Source organism: Gorilla gorilla, chromosome 19 (assembly GCF_029281585.2).
Source record: "Gorilla gorilla gorilla isolate KB3781 chromosome 19, NHGRI_mGorGor1-v2.1_pri, whole genome shotgun sequence".
NCBI classification, from domain to species: domain Eukaryota; kingdom Metazoa; phylum Chordata; class Mammalia; order Primates; family Hominidae; genus Gorilla; species Gorilla gorilla.
The window spans coordinates 23185178-23204500 of NC_073243.2; the positions used below are offsets into that span (position 1 = coordinate 23185178).

At 50.7% G+C, this 19323-nt stretch overlaps 1 protein-coding gene across 1 annotated transcript; it reads left to right on the forward strand.

The window, feature by feature from the left end:
• Nucleotides 1-4500: 4500 nt before the first annotated feature.
• Nucleotides 4501-14610, forward strand: ALOX15B (arachidonate 15-lipoxygenase type B). Its single transcript, XM_004058532.5, has 14 exons — nt 4501-4744; nt 4829-5048; nt 5345-5426; nt 7787-7909; nt 8199-8302; nt 10298-10470; nt 10707-10853; nt 10952-11155; nt 12128-12214; nt 12381-12550; nt 12732-12853; nt 13026-13126; nt 13207-13377; nt 13848-14610. The coding sequence occupies exons 1-14, from the start codon at nt 4598-4600 to the stop codon at nt 14025-14027; spliced, it is 2031 nt and encodes a 676-aa protein (XP_004058580.1). The 5' UTR covers nt 4501-4597; the 3' UTR covers nt 14028-14610.
• The last annotated feature ends 4713 nt before the right edge of the window (nt 14611-19323 follow it).

Genomic DNA, 19323 nt, shown 5'->3' on the forward strand with positions numbered 1-19323 from the left:
CAAGGGCAGTGGTTCTAAAGAAGAATCACCCTACTGTAAAATGTAGATTCCCTAGCTAATCTTCTGGGGAGTCTGCCTCCTTGGTGTGAGGCAGGGATGGGGAACTGGCATTTTTTTTTTTCTTTTGAGACAGAGTCTCACACTGCTCATTCTGCTGCCCAGGCTGGAGTGCAGTGGCATGATCTCGGCTCACTGGAATCTCTGCATCCTGGGTTCAAGCGATTCTCCTGCCTCAGTCTCCTGAGTAGCTGGGACCATGGGCATCCACCAACAGGCCCAGCTAATTTTTATATTTTTAGTAAAGATGGTGTTTTGCCATGTTGGCCAGGCTGGTCTCAAACCCCTGACCTCAAGTGATCCACGCACCTCTGCCTCCCAAAGTGCTGGGATTATAGGCAGGAGTCACATCCAACCCGGAACTGACATTTTTAATAAGCATTCAAAGACATCTGATGCCAGCCATCTGCTTGCCACACGTTGAGCAACGCTACTCCAGGACAAGTCCTTGGAGGTGCAAGATCACAGGTTTAACTGAGATAAAATGGCAAATCAATTCCCCTTTTCAGGGAGAAAGTGTCAATTTGGTATTGATATGTTTTTAGCACCCCTTTAGCATTAGATAATCTCCTGGAACAGGGAGCTGGCCACAGGCAAAAGAATCTACCTGGAATTGAATTACACTGTTCGGTTTTCATTGCATTCTCCTTTATTCTTACCTTCTATTATGGGAAATGAAACGAATTTTCGATTTACAATAGTGACACAAAGTTTCCTTTAAAATAGATTCACTGAAATTTCTAAGTATCCAAGGATGTATTTTAGGATGAAGAGACAATAAAGCATTTTCATTTTTTCCTAGACTCACTAGATTTCGGCACATGGATACTTGCAATATTGATTTGTATTATGAGAGTGATCTAATTATTACAAAAGGAGCTATAATCACTAACTTATTCTTAATAATAATGGTTACTGGTACCTTTACAATAATGTACAATCCAATGTTTAAAAATGATACCACTTGAGTTTGGTTTGATCCTATAAACTTTCAACAAATGTCTTGGGAGGCCAAGGCAGGCGGATCACAAGGTCAGGAGATGGAGACCATCCTGGCTAACGCGGTGAAACGCTGTCTCTACTAAAAGTACAAAAAATTAGCCAGGCGTGGTGGTGGGAGCCTGTAGTCCCAGCTACTCGGGAGGCTGAGGCAGGAGAACGGCATGAACCCGGGAGGTGGAGCTTGCAGTGAGCCGAGATTGCGCCACTGCACTCCAGCCTGGGCGACAGAGCGAGACTCCATCTCAAAAAAAGAAAACAGAAAAAAAATTTTTTTTTCAACAAATGTCTTAAAATTTAAAAGCAGGCTGATTAGTTTGGAACCAGACTACAAGTAGAGCTAACATTTGGTGAATAAGAAAACATCACACTACATTTTGGATGTATGAAAGAAAACTTGACCATGTGAAGATATATGAATAAAGAAATGTACTATAGATACTACTTTAGGAAAAAAAAGAGTGATCTATAAATAAAAACATTTGACGTATTTGAAAACGTGTGGGTCTTGCATACGATTCACATGATAAATCTAAAATTCAACCTAGCAATGGATAAGAATTAAGAACGGATGGTTTGGGCAAAGGACATTAACAGACATTGCTCCAAAGGTGATACATAAATGGCCAACAAGCAAATGGAAAGATGCTTAACATTACCGATTATTAGGGAAATGCAGATCAAAACCACAATGAGATACCAGTTCAGGCCCATTAAAATGGCTATTATCAAATAAACAGAAAATAACAAGCATTGGTGGACAAACTGGAACCCTCCTCCTGCATTGCTGGTGGGAATGTAAAATGTTGCATCCATTGTGGAAAATAGTATGGTGGTTCCTCAAAAAATTAAATATACAGGCTGGGCACAGTGGCTCACGTCTGTAATCCCAGCACTTTGGGAGGCCGAGGTGGGTGGATCGCCTGAGGTCAGGAGTTCAAGATCAGCCTGGTCAATGTGGTGAAACCCCATCTCTATTAAAAATACAAAAATTAGCGGGGCGTGGTGGCAGGCGCCTGTAATCCCAGCTACTTAGCAGGCTGAGGCAGGAGAATCGCTTAAACCCAGGAGGCGGAGGTTGCAGTGAGCACAGATTGTGCCACTGCACTCCAGCCTGGGCAACAGAGTGAGACTCGGTCTCAAAAAAAAAAAAAAAAAAAAAAAAAACTAAACATACTGTTACCATATGATCCAGCAATTCTACTACTAGGTATATATCCTAAAGAATTGAAAGTAAGAACTGGAGCGTGCAATATTGGTTTTCTGTGTTAGTTTGCTAAGGATAATGGCCTCCAGCTCTATCCATGTTCCCACAAAGGACATGATCTCATTCTTTTTTTTTTTTTTTTTGAGACGAAGTCTCGCTCTATCACCCGGGCTGGAGTGCAGTGGCACGATCTTGGCTCACTGCAACCTCCGCCTCCCAGGTTCAAGTGATTCTCCTGCCTCAGCCTCCTGAGTAGCTGGAATTGCAACCTCTGCCTCTTGGGTTCAAATGATTCTCCTGCCTCAGCCTCCTGAATAGCTGGAATTACAGGCAGTCACCACCACACCCAGCTAATTTTTGTATTTTTAGTAGAGATGGGGTTTCACCATGTTGGTCAGGCTGGTCTCGGACTCCTGACCTCGTGATCCGCCTGCCTCAGCCTCCCAAAGTTCTGAGATTACAGGTGTGAGACACCATGCCTGACCATGATCTCATTCTTTTTCATGGCTGTATAGTATTCCATGGTGTATATGGAATATACATGATAAGTCGCTCTCACTTCAGTTGGCTTTCATGAAACACTGTGACAGGCACAAGAGGACAAAGTGTCTGCCGGCATCGTTCTCCTCCTACCTCATTGACTGAACTTTGCTGCTTCCACTCCTTTGCATGACTTCCAAATATCAGAGGACCTTAGGGCACAGCTTGTGCCTCTTCTCTTCTCTACTTATAGGATATTCTCTGCCTAGTGATCTCCACCAGCCTGTGGTATAGATGTACCTGTGCGCTTGTGACTCAAAGATGCACACCTGCAGTCCTGAGCTCTATGCCCAGACGTGGGTTCTCCACTTGGATGTCTAATGGCCATCTCAAACTTAGCATCTCCAGACCGAAAACCCCAAATCTGTTATGTTATTCCCCCAAAGCCCAAATCCATAACTTCCCCTTGGCATCTCTCCCCCAAATCCCTCCCTCACTGCACTCTTGCCTTTCCCTCCTCCAACAAGCCAAGCTTTTCCTAACCGCAGGGCCTCTTCAGGAACAGTTTCCTCTGCACAAAACTCTGTTCCCCAGACAGATCCTTTCACCTCCTCTGAGGCTCTGAAGGCCTCCCTTCCCACCTCTGCGGGCCTCCCTTCCCACCTCTGCTTCTCACTCCTTCACATTAGTCTGTTTCATTTCCTTCATTGCACTTATTATCATCTGAAATTATGTGTTGGTTTACTTATTTTCTCTCACACTTGATTTTTTTTTTTTTTAGACCGAGATTTGCTCTGTCGCCCATGCTGGAGTGCAATGGCACAATTTCAGCTCACTGAAACCTCCGCCTTCCGGGTTCAAGCTATTCTCCTGCCTCAGCCTCCTGAGTAGCTGGGACTACAGGCGCCCGCCACCACGCTTGGCTAATTTTTTTGTATTTTTAGTAGAGATGGGGTTTCACCATGTTGGCCAGCAACTGTGCCTGGCCTCACACTTGATTTTTAATCTCCATGAGAGCAAGCACTAGGTCTTGCCTGGGCCTTTATCAATAGCCGTGAGCATAGCACCTGGCACAGAGGTAGTTCTGAACATTAATTATTGAATGAAATAAAATAATGAATGTAGGCCGGGCGCGGTGGCTCACGCCTGTAATCCCAGCACTTTGGGAGGCCGAGGCAGGCGGATCATGAGGTCAAGAGATCAAGACCATCCTGGCCTACATGGTGGAACCCGTCTCTACTAAAATACAAAAATTAGCTGGGCATGGTGGCACTCGCCTGTAGTCTCAGCTACTGGGGAGGCTGAGGTAGGAGAATCGCTTGAACCCAGGAGGAGGAGGTTCCAGTGAGCCGATATCATGCTGCTGCACTCCAGCCTGGCGACACAGCAAGCCTCTGTCTCAAAAATAAATAAATAAATAAATTTAAAAAATAATGAACGCAGGCCCAAGGAGAGTTGTGGGAAATGGGGTGATATTTCTGCATAGACTTCTAAGGCTAAGAAGGAAAACAAACAGACGTGGTGGGCACAAATCTACCCCCACCCCAACTGGGTCCCAACTCTGGGCTCTCTGGCCTGGCACCACCACTGAAAGGCCCCGTTCCCCAAACCTCAGGGTATTCTTAGTCCCTCCTGTTCCCAGCGCTGCCAATCCCCCGCCCACCCCCACCTTAGTTGCATGTTCCAGCCTCTCCGCCCCGCCCCTCCCCGCCCTGAAACGGACGTGCTTTTTAGAGGAGTCCACTGGGCTTGGAGTCAGTGGCAATAACCAGGGGCAATAACCAGGCGTGTCCCAGGGGGGAGCCCAGCTCTGCAGCCCTGTGCGCCGCAGAGAGCTGGACTTAGGCTGGCAGCATGTCCGAGTTCAGGGTCAGGGTGTCCACCGGGGAAGCCTTCGGGGCTGGCACATGGGACAAAGTGTCTGTCAGCATCGTGGGGACCCGGGGAGAGAGCCCCCCACTGCCCCTGGACAATCTCGGCAAGGAGTTCACTGCGGGCGCTGTGAGTGCGTGGGAGTGGAGAGGGGTGGAAGTGAAGGGGGCGAGCAGGAGGGTCCGGCCTGACGCATACTTAACCTCCCCTCAGGAGGAGGACTTCCAGGTGACGTTCCCGGAGGACGTAGGCCGAGTGCTGCTGCTGCGCGTGCACAAGGCGCCCCCAGTGCTGCCCCTGCTGGGGCCCCTGGCCCCGGATGCCTGGTTCTGCCGCTGGTTCCAGCTGACACCGCCGCGGGGCGGCCACCTCCTCTTCCCCTGCTACCAGTGGCTGGAGGGGGCGGGGACCCTGGTGCTGCAGGAGGGTACAGGTGAGGGGCGGGCCGGGCTGGGGCTGCAGGGGGAGCACAGGAAGGGGTAGGGGACTGGGGGTTGGGGAGAAGGGCAGGTGAAATGGAGAGGTGAGCTGGTGTGGCCACAGAGTAGCGGACAGAGGAGAGGGGATGGCGGAGCCTTGGGGAGCGGGAGGTAGCAGCCTGGTGTAGGAGAAACTGTACTTATGGGAGGAGGGGACCTGGTAGAGGGTGGCAGTCGTGGAGACTGTGTGGCTGGTGGTAGTGATGGTGAGTTTCTCTCCCCACCCCAACCTACTCCCCTTCTCCCACAGCCAAGGTGTCCTGGGCAGACCACCACCCTGTGCTCCAGCTACAGCGCCAGGAGGAGCTTCAGGCCCGGCAGGAGATGTACCAGTGAGGAGGGGGTTACTGATGGGGGAGGGTGTGCCCAAAGGATGAGGGGCAGCTTGAGTGTCCTGGTCATGACAGAGATTAAAAGCCCCTGCCTCCACCTCTCCTATCAAAGCTGCTCCTGGGATCAGCAGCGTCTACAGGAACGTATTAGAAATGCAAATCCTCAGGCCACCTCCAACCTACTACGACACTGAGGGTGGAGAGCGGGACTTTTTGTTGTGACAAGCCTTCCAGATGACTCTGGTGGCCACTGATGTTTGAAAAACACTGCTCTAGGGCCAGATGCCGTGGTGGCTCACACCTGTAAGCTCAGCACTTTGGGAGGCTGAGGGAGGCGGATCACCGGAGGTCGGGAGTTCGAGACCAGCCTGGCCAACAGGGCGAAACCCCATCTCTACTAAAAATACAAAAATCAGCTGGGTAGGGTGGCGGGCACCTGTATTCTCAGCTACATGGGAGGCTGAGGCAGAAGAATAGCTTGAACCCGGGTGGTGGAGGTTGCAGTAAGCCGATCACGCCATTGCACTCCAGCGTGGGGGACAGAGCAAAACTCCATCTCAAAAAAAGAAAAAAAAAAGGAAGGAAGGGAAAGGAAGGAAAGAGAGAAAGAAAGAGAGAGAGAGAAAGAAAGAAAGAAAAGAAAGAAAGAAAGAGAAAAAAACTGCTTTAAATGCCTTACCTTTGCTGGTGTCTTCCTTGCCCTGGGACTTTTTCATGCATCAGCTTGTTGTATCCTCCCAGAAATCTGAGTAGAGCCAGAAACACACCCTTCAAGCCCCAGTAAACTCACCCTCCAGGGCTAGCAAGGGGTGAGATGGGGGCTCTCTCTGTGCTCTGGGCTCAGCATTGGAGATCACAGGGGAAAACTGGGACTTGGAGATAGCAGAGAAGTTGGGGCCGCTAGTGAGGATTCCCTTGGCACAAAGCCAGGAACTGCATTCAGAAGCAGATTTTCAAAAGATCTTGATCCGGCCAACTCATCTGCTATCTAAAGCCTGGGCTGCAGGCTTTTGCTCCTGGTCTGTGGGATCAGAGCAGCCACAGGCTCATTTGGTTCCTGGTGATTCTCCATGTGTCATGAATTCCACCCCTAAGGAAGCCATTGCACCAAATCTGGCAGCAACAGCCCCAAGAGAGGGAATAGACATTGAGGTCTACTGTGTCCATGGAGACCCAGAGTCAGCCTAGGCCCTGCCAAAACGAGCTGTGAGATCTTAGACCAATTTTTTCATCTCTTCAATTCTTATTTTCTTCTGTAAAAGAAACTAAGAATACCAATCTCGTTTGGGTTAGGAGGAACAAATGAGAAAATGGTTAAGAATGTAGGTGGTCAGCTGCTAAGTCTTGCACAACTGTGTGCTCTTGCTGTTGTTCCTGTCTTTCAGTTCACTCTGTTCCAACACTCTAGGCTCTTATAAAACGTACAGCGAGGTCTCAGATCCATTGCAACAGCATTGCCTGGGAGCTTGTTAGAAATCAGAATCTGCATTTAACCAAGATCTCTATGTGAGAGGGATTCAAGTCTGAGAGGAAGGGTTTGGCCACCACCTGGTGGCAGTGTACTTTAACTGCAAATTTTTCTTTGAAGTTGAAAGCTCAAACCCAAAAGCAAGTTTTGAATGAATCAAAGAATGAATGAGTGAAAGCATGACTGGCTAGGGGTCATCAAGTTTGCAGATACATGAATTTACCATTTCCCTGGAAGGTCTTTGGCTGTGTTGCTTGTTTGAGAATAGAATTTAGAGATGCCTCAGGCGGCTCCCCCTAAACTATGAAGGCTGAAGTGCCTCTCTATGGGACACCTACCAAAGGCAACTGAAACCTTCTGTGCAGCCCCTGTCCCAGGATAGTCTCACCTCTACAAGATGCGTCTGTGTTACTCGGGACTTCTATTGTTGCAAGAACAAAAGCTAACTCCAACTAGCAGGCAGAAAAAAAGTTTGTCGGCCAGACACAGAGGCACTTACAGAAACACAGGCAGGAATTGTCCACCCAGTGGAAAATGGCCATAACTAACAGTCTGTGTTTACTGCTATAATCTACATATCCAGAGAGAAACCACCTCTCTGGCTCAGCCCCAGTGGCAAATTCCCTGGAAAGGACTCTGATTGGCCCAGCTCTAGTCAGGTGCTCAACTCCGGACCAATCACCCTTGACCAGGGGAGCCATCTCACTGTGGGAAAATGGCAGCTCCCTTGCAGCCTCCTTGGGTAGAATGGAAGGGCAGCTCCCAGGAGGGCCCTCTTGGCTGAAGGGGTCTGGCTCTGACCAGGCCCCCCAAGGGGACTGCCACTCCATCTGCCCTAGCGAAGAGTCTCCCTGAGGCCTCTTGCTGACCACCTTCCCTCTCTACCCTCCAGGTGGAAGGCTTACAACCCAGGTTGGCCTCACTGCCTGGATGAAAAGACAGTGGAAGACTTGGACCTCAATATCAAATACTCCACAGCCAAGAATGCCAACTTTTATCTACAGACTGGCTCTGCGTGAGGATGCCCACCCTTCCCTGCCCCTGGGCCTCAGATGCCCTATGACCCCTGCCTTCTGCCCTCCCCTAGTCAGTTCCCCCACCCTCAGTGATATGAGTCACGTAGTCCTGCCCAGGAAACAGCCTCCTTCCCACTATCAATCCCACAGAGCAACAGCTACCTTACGTGTAGTGACTACCTTGGGCCCGGAGGCTGGTTCAGGATCCCAAGAGGCATAAGGCTGGCTGACAGGGAAGGGTCTCCCAGGGCCTCCTCCCCACTCCCCACCCCTCACATCCCCTGGCAGTTTTGCAGAGATGAAAATCAAGGGGTTGCTGGACCGCAAGGGGCTCTGGAGGAGTCTGAACGAGATGAAAAGGATCTTCAACTTCCGGAGGACCCCAGGAGCTGGTGAGGAGCTTGGGCCAGGGATCCTGACCTCTTTCCTGGGGCATCAGCTCCTGTGGCTGCCTGGAGTCTCAGAAAACCAAGCACCAATTTGCTATGTAACACTGAGCAGGCCCTTGCTAGACCTTACTTTTCCCCACAGAGACAAAAGAGAATATGGATGGAGGGGATCCCTGACCTTCTAACGCCTTCCAATCCAACAGACATTTGTTGAGCTGCTACATATCAGACACCGGGTTAGGGGCTACATGGTTCTTCACGCGGCTCACAGTTGAGCAGGCCAGTTGGTGTTAATTAGACTCAAAATCAAATAATTCATTTCACTGTGAAACATGCTCATTGGATCCAGTGAGTGTGTAAAGGGGGCACCTGCCATACCCTGGAGAGGGCCCCAGGAAAGCTCTCCCAAGGGGGTGAACTATGCTGAGACCTCGAAGTTCAGTAGGCCTTAGCAGTGCCAAGGATGGGCCATGGGGGCAGAGAGCAGTTCGGAGAACAGTGAGTGTGAAGGCCCTGAAGACAGAAGGATCAGCCACCTTTGGAGGAAAGAAAACACCACTGTGGTCAAAGTGTAATGAGCAAGAGAAGGAGGGCGAGAGAAGGAGCAGGAAGGTGCACGGGGGTCGCACAGGACTGTGTCGGCCATGGCAGGACTTGCGTCTTTCCTCAGCCCAGTGCTTGACTGGTTGCCAGCAGGGGAATATTGTGGTCACTGTGCACTGCTGGGGGGCAAGAGACTATGAGAATCTGCTATGAGGCTCTGGCTGTGGTCACCAGAGGATGGTGGCCTCAGCAAGGCAGTGGCAATGCAATGGAGAGGATGGGTGGACCGAGAGGTACTCAGGATGGAGAATCAGTGGGATTTGATATGTGAGGGGTACTGCCAAGAGAGGTCCCCAGGCTCCGGCTGGGCACAGTGGCTCACACCTGTAGTCCCAGCACTTTGGAAGGCCAAGGTAGGTAGATTGCATGAGGTCAGGAGTTTGAGACCAGGCTGGCCAACATGGCAAAATCCTGTCTCTACTAAAAATACAAAACTTAGCCAGGTGTGGTGGCATGGGCCTGTAGTCCCAGCTACTCAGGAGGCTGAGGCCTGAGAATTGCTTAAGCCTGGGAGATGGAGGTTGCACTGAGCCAAGATAGCCCCACTGCATTCCAGCCCGGGCAAAAGAGTCAGACCCTGTAAAGAGAGAAAGAGGTGGGGAGCGGGAGAGAGAGAGAGAGGAAGGAAAGGAAAGGAAAGGAAAAAGGAAAGGAAAGAAAAGGAAAGGAAAGGAAAGGAAAAAGGAAAAGGCAGAAGCTGAGGCAGACAGATCACTTGAGCCGAGGAGTTCGACACCAGTCTGAGCAACATGGAGAAACCCTGTCTCTACCAAAAAGACAAAAATCAGCCAGGCATGCTGGTGTGTGCCTGTAATCCCAGCTACTTGGGAGGCTGAGGCAGGAGGATCGGTTGAACCCAGGAGGCAGAGGTTGCAGTGAGCCGAGGTCACGCCACTGGACTCCAGCCTGGGCAACACAGCGACACAGCCTGTCTCAAAAAAAAAAAAAAAAAAAGGAAAAAGGAAAGAAAAAGAAAGGGTCCCGAGTCTCCTCTGTAGGCAACTGGGTGGGGGATGGAGCTGCCACTTCCCAAATATCAGGCAATGGGACCGACCTGAGCTGTAGGAATAATCTGTATTTGGCCTGCAACGTGTTGCATTTGAGGCTAGTGAGTTATTCAGGGGGAGTGTCAGGCAGACACTGGGATGCATGGGCTGGGGACTATGATTTGCTGCTGGGTGAAGAGGCAGTGACTGAAGACAAGGGGCAGGGGAGGTAACCCTGAGGACACACTGTGAAGATTAGCCAGAGGCCTGTGGGAGCTGGGGTAACCCCGTCCCCATGTCCCCCACCCCCTGCAAAGCACGCATTTGAGTGACCCCGTTCCCCTGTCCCCCACCCCCTGCAAAGCGTGCATTTGAGTGATCCCGTCCCCCTGTCCCCCACCCCCTGCAGAGCACGCGTTTGAGCACTGGCAGGAGGATGCCTTCTTCGCCTCCCAGTTCCTGAATGGTCTCAACCCTGTCCTGATCCGCCGCTGTCACTACCTCCCAAAGAACTTCCCCGTCACTGATGCCATGGTGGCCTCAGTGTTGGGTCCTGGGACCAGCTTGCAGGCTGAGCTAGAGGTGAGGGGTGCAGGGATCTTGGCTCTGCACAGTCCCATCTCAGTGCCTTCACACCCGTCCCCTACTGGAGACAGAGGGGCACACTCACATTTGTTAGGGACCTACCGCGTGCTGCGTGCCAAGCACACTCTCCCGAAACACACTCCTCTCCCAGCCCTGAATCCTCTCCCTTCTACAACTGCACCCCCTTCATTTAGAAAACCAGGTGACAGCCCCAGCTCTCCTTTCTTCTGCAGAAGGGCTCCCTGTTCTTGGTGGATCACGGCATCCTCTCTGGCATCCAGACCAATGTCATTAATGGGAAGCCTCAGTTCTCTGTGGCCCCAATGACCCTGCTATACCAGAGCCCGGGCTGCGGGCCACTGCTGCCTCTCGCCATCCAGGTATGCAGTCAGGCAGGGGCAGGGCAGCGGGAAGAAGAGTCAGGAGAATGGTTGGAAGACACTCATGGCTGCCTCTCTCCCCACCTGCCTCCCCCCAGCTCAGCCAGACCCCCGGCCCAAACAGCCCCATCTTCCTGCCCACTGATGACAAGTGGGACTGGTTGCTGGCCAAGACCTGGGTGCGCAATGCCGAGTTCTCCTTCCATGAGGCCCTCACGCACCTGCTGCACTCACACCTGCTGCCTGAGGTCTTCACCCTGGCTACCCTGCGTCAGCTGCCCCACTGCCACCCTCTCTTCAAGGTCAGTGGCTTGACAAGGTGGCCCAGCCTGTGCCCATGCCTCTGTGCCTCTTCTAAGCTCACATGGCCCTATCCATGCAAGCTGGGATGCAGAGCCCCCGTCCGCTTCAGCAGCATCTCCTGGCACAACTCCCCTGGAAGCCTGCTTTCCAGCAGGCCCTGAGTAACATAAATGCAGCACCCCAGAGAGGCTCTCGAAGGGAGATCAGGCAGCATCAACAGCCATAATAGAAGCCCAAATCTTAGGAAGGGGAAGGACCTGGGGCTGGCAGGTGCCAAAGTTTGAACATAGCTTTGAGAGACCGACAAGTTCTCTGCAGATACTTCTGGGGTAGGGGAGGGCTGGGTGGGAGGCCCCTGTGCTCTAGGGTGGGTTCTGTAGGTTTCCTAGACCCTGCTAGCTTTCAGACGGCATGGATTCGAGGCATCTCCTCTGTGAAGGGCAGGATGGCCCCCTCCCAGGGTCCACCCACAGCCACCGCTCAGATTCTCTGATCCTTCTAGACTTCTCCTGGGTCCCAGATGCGGGCCCTACTCTGTGCTCTTCTGTCCTAGCTGGTTCTTTCTGACTATCTGCAGCTTCTGGGGCCTGGCGCTCAGAGGTGGGCTCTGGTGGACGGCTCCACATTGCCAGGCCCACAGGCCCTGGTTTTCCTAGTGCCTTCCCTGCCTAGGGGCTAGGAAATCACAGGATGCCAGAGCCGGAAGACACAGGGCTCAGCCACATCAGCACCCACATTTGACAAAACAACCTGAGGCTCAGGGAGAGGAAGGAGCACACCTGATCTCCCAGAACAAGCTGCTGGTGGAGCCCAGCAGGAACTCCAGGGCTCAGACCCCTGTCCCAGGCTGCCTCCTCTCATTCCTGTTGCCTCTTTCCAAGTGACTTGCAGGGCTGGTGCCTGTGTGGGGGAAGGTCTGGGGCCAGAACAACCCAGGCCTCCCCCAGCTCTGCCATTTTCCTGCCATGCAGCTGCTGATCCCGCACACCCGATACACCCTGCATATCAACACACTCGCCCGGGAGCTGCTTATCGTGCCAGGGCAGGTGGTGGACAGGGTGAGAGCTGTGTTGGGGAGGGAGTGGGCAGGCCACTCCTTCAATGTGAGGGATTTGAGGTCCTGGGGTAGGCGTGGCCCATCTCCCTGACTTCTTCTGGAGCCTTCTTCTGCTACCTCCTGCTTCTGGAGCAAGGTCTGTAGGACCCAAGAGTCCTGTCTCTCAGTCCACAGGCATCGGCATTGAAGGCTTCTCTGAGTTGATACGGAGGAACATGAAGCAGCTGAACTATTCTCTCCTGTGTCTGCCTGAGGATATCCGGACCCGAGGAGTTGAAGACATCCCAGGCTACTACTACCGTGATGATGGGATGCAGATCTGGGGTGCAGTGGAACGGTGAGGGGCCGTCCCTGGAGAGCCGAGGTCTGGTCGGGGACGTGGGAAGACAGGAAAGGAGACTGAGGCCCCAGGGAGGCTCATGTTGAGGAGGAGGGCCAGACATTCACGGCGCTAAGCAGAGGCATTCCTCAGAGCGGGTCGGGGTTGGAGGCTGGACCTGAACCTGGATGCATTGCAGCTTTGTCTCTGAAATCATCGGTATCTACTACCCAAGTGATGAGTCTGTCCAAGATGACAGAGAGCTCCAGGCCTGGGTCAGAGAGATCTTCTCCAAGGGCTTCCTAAACCAGGAGAGCTCAGGTACAGGGACCTCACACTCAGGCACATTTGAGTGAGCCCATGTCCCCCACCCCCTGCAGAGCACACACTTGAGTGACCCCGTCCCCGTGTCCCCTCAAGGCTCACCCTCAAGCCTCCGCAGCAGGGTCCTCAGGTCCCTGGAAGCCCCATCCCAGCCCAGTTCTCCTTGCAGGTATACCCTCCTCACTGGAGACCCGGGAAGCCCTGGTGCAGTATGTCACCATGGTGATATTCACCTGCTCAGCCAAGCATGCGGCTGTCAGTGCAGGGCAGGTGAGGAAAGGCCAGAGCCCGGGGTGGCAGGCTGGAGGTGACCCAGCTCCTCAGCCTCATTCTGCCCTCTCGGCCTTCAGTTTGACTCCTGTGCTTGGATGCCCAACCTGCCTCCCAGCATGCAGCTGCCACCACCCACCTCCAAAGGCCTGGCAACATGCGAGGGCTTCATAGCCACCCTCCCACCTGTCAATGCCACATGTGATATCATCCTTGCTCTCTGGTTGCTGAGCAAGGAGCCTGGAGACCGAGTGAGTGTGGGGCTGGGGGCCAGGCTGGGCCAAATTGGGGTAAGAGAGGGTGTGATGTTTACCCTGCTGGCCCAGACCCAACCCTGCCATCAGGTAGCGGGTCCCTTTGCCCCACTGACCCTCCAGTGGGACACATGAGCCTTGGACATTTCACAGTGAGGTTCAAATGGCCAAATGCGGTGATGCGGAGCCACTCTCAGTAGCAAGGGGAACGTGTAATTATGCTCCTTGGAAATTCCGAATTGAGCTTTCATTCCCCGAAAGCTTCCTGCAGATAAGCTTTACGTGGATATCTGTTTAAGAGGAGGGACATGGATCAGGCCCCATCGAGGGCTACTTCAGGTCCCACACTTGGGGGCTAGGGCCAGAGCTGGCTAAGGCAAGTTGCAGCTGCTCAGATAGTGGGGACCAGGAGTCTGGGATGCAGGACCTCAGCAGCCGCCTCACCCAACCTTGTGGTGGGTCCTCAGAGGCCCCTGGGCACCTATCCGGATGAGCACTTCACAGAGGAGGCCCCTCGGCGGAGCATCGCCACCTTCCAGAGCCGCCTGGCCCAGATCTCGAGGGGCATCCAGGAGCGGAACCGGGGCCTGGTGCTGCCCTACACCTACCTAGATCCTCCCCTCATCGAGAACAGCGTCTCCATCTGAATCCCAGGGGAACACAGGCCCAGATGACATCCCTTTGACCACATCGCTCTAGGATAACTGGCACCCAGAGAAAAGGACTCCTCAGAAAAAACAGGCCCCCATGTGCCTTTCCTGGGACAACCAGACTCTGCAACTCACCCCCACCACCATACACACACACAAAAACAGAAACAAAATCCAAACAGAGAAAGCAGAAAATCTACCAAGAACAGAGTCTCAGGACAGAACCACTGAGCCTTTTGGAGGCTCCAAGCCTCAAAGTGCCTGCAGAGCCCACCTTGAGGGTTTTGCTAGTTGGTTTTGTTTTGCGTTTTACAGCCGTGGGGGGAAGCGCATAATCCTGCCCCAGGGCCCACTAGCATCCACTGATTGGACCTTATGGTCACCCAACTCAAGGACAGCCACCAAGAAGTGGCTGCCAAAGAGACTGGGCACAGTGGCTCATGCCCGTAATCCCAGCACTTTGGGAGATGGAGGCGGGAGAATCATTTGAGGTCACAAGTTCAAGGCCAGCCTGGACGACATAGCGAGACTCCACCTCTACCAAAAAATAAAAATTAAAAAACAAATTGGGCCTGGTGGTGTGTGGCTGTGGTCCTAACTACTTGAGAGGCTGAGGTGGGAGGACTGCTTGAGCCCAGAAGTTTGAGGCTGCAGTGAGCTATGATTGTGCCACGGCACTCCAGCCCAGGTAACAGAGCAAGACCCCGTTTCTATTAAAAAAAGAAAAAAAGAAAAAAGAAAAAAAAAAAACAAGGCCGGGCGCGGTGGCTCACACCTATAATCCCAGCACCTTGGAAGGTCACGGTAGGTGGATCAACTGAGGTCAGGAGTTCAAGACCAGCCTGGCCAACGTGGTGAAACCCGGTCGCTACCCAAAATACAAAAATTAGCTAGGCGTGGTGGCACACACCTATAATCCCAGCAACTTGGAAGGCTGAGATAGGAGAATCACTTGAACCTGGGAGGCGGAGGTTGCAGTGAGCCCAGATCATGCCACCGCACTCCAGCCTGGGTGACAGAGTGAGACTCCGCCGCAGAAAAACAAAAATGAAAACAAAAAATGCCCAAGAGGTTGACTGTGACCTACTGTCTCAGCTTTGAAGTGAACAAAACACTGAAAAAGGGTCACTGGGAGCCAGGCAGAATGAGAACACCCAGTCGGCACAGGCAGTGCTTATGTATACTTTCTTAAAAACGTCCCCTACAGTTAAAGACTTGTACGTTATAAGGCAGGTTCCGTTTCCAGAGAATCAGAAAACATTATCATATCTCTAATCATACTTTGCTGCTAGATTTCATCTTCACTGATGGAATTACATTTCATACACATTCTTTCATTCTGTTTTTCTTTTTTTTCTGGCTCATATTCAGTGAGCATCCATTAAGGTAAAAAAGTGTCCTTTAAAAAAAAAAAAAACTCCCGTGGCGACACCTGGTAGACATCACCTTAATCAAATAATCCAGGTGAGTTCGGGCGTGGTGGCTCACACCTGTAATCCCAGCACTTTGGGAGGCTGAGGCGGGCGAATAACTTGAGGCCAGGTGTTAAAGACCAGCCTGGCCAACATGGCAAAACCCCATCTCTACTAAAAGTACAAAAACTAGCCGGGCTTGGTAGCAGGCGCCTGTAATCCCAGCTATTTAGGAGGCTGCAGCAGGAGAATCGCTTGAACCCAGGAGGCAGAGGTTGCAGTGAGCCGAGATCATGCTGCTGTATTCCAGCCTGAGTGACAGGGAGAGACTCTGTGTCAAAAAAAAAAAAAAAAAAAAATCCAGGTGAACTTGCTGATACCATGTTGCTTTGCTCTAATGTTGTAAGAAGAGCACCTCATCTCTGTGGTTTCTTCTAGAAACTCATAACTACAGTCTAGTGATGAGAAAAATACAGACAAACCCAAATTGAGGGACATTCTACAAAATACTTGACCAGCACTTTCCAAATTTTAAAATTGCCTTTGCTTTTTTGGTGTAAAAACAAAATGCATCCTTTACAATTCATCTAATGATTTCCATCACTACTACACATTGCAGGCATGAGTGCTTTTGTTTTTCAGTTTCACTGATTTTTATAAAACAATGTGGACAAAAATGCAATTTATATACTATAACTGCATAAACATTACCATTGGAAAAAAACAGAACAGTGCCTCAGAAAGGGTAGGGCTGACTGGCAAGTGGCATTTGACATGCTCATTCCTCGTTGAGACTGAGTATACCAAAAGTGATTTAGAGATATATGTATCTGTCAAACTTCTTTCCATCAATTCCTGCTAACTTAAGCAATAAAGGAGTTAATGGAAAAGAAATGGAGTTCCTTGAGAAGTTAAAGAGCTGACTATGCAGGCCAGGCGCAGGGACTCACGCCTGTGATCCCAGCACTGAAAGTCCAAGGCAGGAGGATTGTTTGAGCCCAGGACTTCAAGACAGCTTGGGCAGTATAGTGAGACCCCATCTCTGCAAAAAAAATTAAAAAGTAGCAGAGCGTGGTGGCTCACGTCTATAGCCCCGGCTATTCGGGAGGCTGAGGAGGGAGGACTGCTTGATCCATGGAGGAAGAGGTTGCAGTGATCACACCACTGCATTCTAGTATTCCAGACTGGGCAACAGAGCGAGATCTTGTCTAAAAAAAAAAAAAAAAGGCCAGGCGCGGTGGCCCACACCCATAATTCCAGCACTTTGGGAGGCCGAGGCGGGTGCATTACCTGAAGTCAGGAGTTCAAGACCAGCCTGACCAACATGGTGAAACCCCGTCTCTACTAAAACTACAAAATAGCCTGGCATGGTGGTGCATGCCTGTAATCCCAGCTACTTGGGAGGCCGAGGCAGGAGAATCACTTGAACCCGGGAGGCAGAGGTTGCAGTGAGCCGAGATTGCACCACTGCACTCCAGCCTGGGCAACAAGAGCGAAACTCCATCTCAAAAAAAAAAAATAAATAAAAGTTAATCATGCAGTTTCAGGAAAGAAACTGAAACCCAGGAAGCTCCAGGCATCTGGGGGACAAGGGACAAGAACTGATGGATGCTGTCCTCAGGCACTGCCATGGGAATAATGAAGCGCCTACCATTTTTCATCCTTGAGTTATTTGCCTCCATATTCAGTTCCGTGAGAGAGGCTGTTTGACTTAACACGGAGCAGCAGAGACCACTGGTTCCTGGAACAGAGAGAGTTTATGTTCACCCAATACCTCATGTACTTCCCAACATTTCCCAGCCTGCCTTAAAGTTAGATTGAGGCCATGTGACTAATTCTGGCCAGAACACTAATTCGCAGAGGAGTGATGTGTGTCCTTTCCAAGATGGGACAGTTACGAGCTGGTGTGCCTCCTTCATCCTTCTATTGCCCCATTGCCTATCCCTCGGAGGCATTTCCAGCTGACCTAGCCACCCTGACCTCTATTGCTGGACTTCCAGTTCAGGAGGACAAGGTTCACAACTGCCCATCACAGCGCCGGCACACTGCAGGTGCTTGGTAAGTACGTGCTGAATGGAGGAATTAATGCACAAATAATTCCTAAAACCCTGTGGTGCCCATCACTTACCTGTGTCTCCCCAACCAGACCGTGAGCTTCTTGAATGCAGGAGCTGGGTCTCACTCAACTTGCCAGGCCTCGTGCCCAGCGCTGCATTGACACAGAGTGATACCCAACAAATGTTTGTTTAATGTTGGATGAAGGGAAAGTGATTGGATGGTTGCATGCGTGGATGTACTGGTGAGTTGGAGGGCAGTTGCACCCCAGTCAATAAACTGGTGTTTGTTTCAGTATATATCTTTTGGGATCAACTATAATTTCCAGGAGAAACTGCAGCGTCCAAGGCAGCATAGCCGTGAAAATCCAAGCAGTCAGTCTCTAACCACCCTTGGAGAAGCCACCACCACCTCCTCTGCCCAGGGCCTGTGAGCTTGTGAGCCTGTGAGGTCCCCCCGCCACACACACCACACAACCCTAGCCCTAGAGCTCTCAGCTGGCCTCCCCGCCTTGAGAAGAGAAGGTTCTTCTCTTCTACAGAGAACATTCACCTCTACAGAGAACATTCTCTACAGAGAACATTCACCTCTAGGGATATCCAGTTAATGCTCCAGAATGGTGGTCTCCTTGGGCTATGATGGATAGTAAATAGATAGAAGATAGATAGTAGATAGAAGATAGATGATAGATAGTAGATAGATAGTAGACAGATAGTAGATAGAAGATAGATGATAGTAGATAGATGGATAGATGACAGACAGTAGATAGAAGATAGATAGATAGATAGAAGACAGTAGATAGCAGATAGATAGATAGATAGTAGATAGTAGAAGATGGATAGATGATAGTAGATAGATTGATAGATAGATGATAGATAGACAGTAGATAGAAGATCGATAGATAAATAGATAGAATATAGTAGATAGAAGATAGGTAGATAGATAGATGGAAGATAATAGATAGATAGTAGAAGATAGATAGATGATAGTAGATAGATAGATGATAGATAGTAGATAGAAGATCGATAGATAAATAGATAGAATATAGCAGATAGAAGATAGGCAGATAGAAGATAGGTAGTAAATAGATAATAGACATATAGCCATGCATTACTCAACGATGGGGATATGTTCTGAGAAATGTGTTAGGTGATTTCATCATTGTGTGAACACCGCGGAGTCTGCTAACACAATTTTAAATGGTAGCGCGTACCACACACCTAGGCTATATGGTCTAGCCTGTCGCTCCCAGGCTGCAAACCTGTGCAACATGTTACCATGCCGAATACTATAAGCAGTTGTAACACAATGGTAAGTATCTGTGTGTATAAACATATCTACACATTGAAAAGGTACAATTAAAATATGGTGTTAAAGGTAAAAAGTGGTACACCTAAGTAAGGCATTTACTGAAGGCCTTGGAACCAGGGATGCCGATGGTGTAATGAATGGAGCTGCGGGACCGGAAGTCGCTGTGGGTGTGTCAGTGAGTGCATGGTGAGTGAATGTGAGGGCCTAGGCCGTTACTGTACACTTTTATGTGACTGGCAGCACAAAATTTTACTTAGACCAGCATCACCGCAAACATGTGAGTCATGCATTGTGCTATGACATTATGACAGCTATGATGTCACTAGGCATTAGGACTTTTTCAGCTTCATTATAATTTTATGGGACCACCATTGTACATGTGGTCCATCATTGATCAAAATGTCATTATGTGGTGCATGACTATAGACAGATATATAAGGAGAAATTAGGGGAATTGGCTCACGTGATTATGGAGGTGGAGAAGTCCCACTACAGGCCGTTCCCACTACAGGCTG

Coding starts and splice junctions, on each gene's coding strand:
- ALOX15B (XM_004058532.5), top strand. CDS start 4,598: ATGTCCGAGTTCAGGGTCAGGGTGTCCACCGGGGAAGCCTTCGGGGCT. Junction 10,471..10,706: donor GCTTGCAGGCTGAGCTAGAG/GTGAGGGGTGCA, acceptor TTTCTTCTGCAG/AAGGGCTCCCTGTTCTTGGT. Junction 11,156..12,127: donor ACTGCCACCCTCTCTTCAAG/GTCAGTGGCTTG, acceptor CCTGCCATGCAG/CTGCTGATCCCGCACACCCG.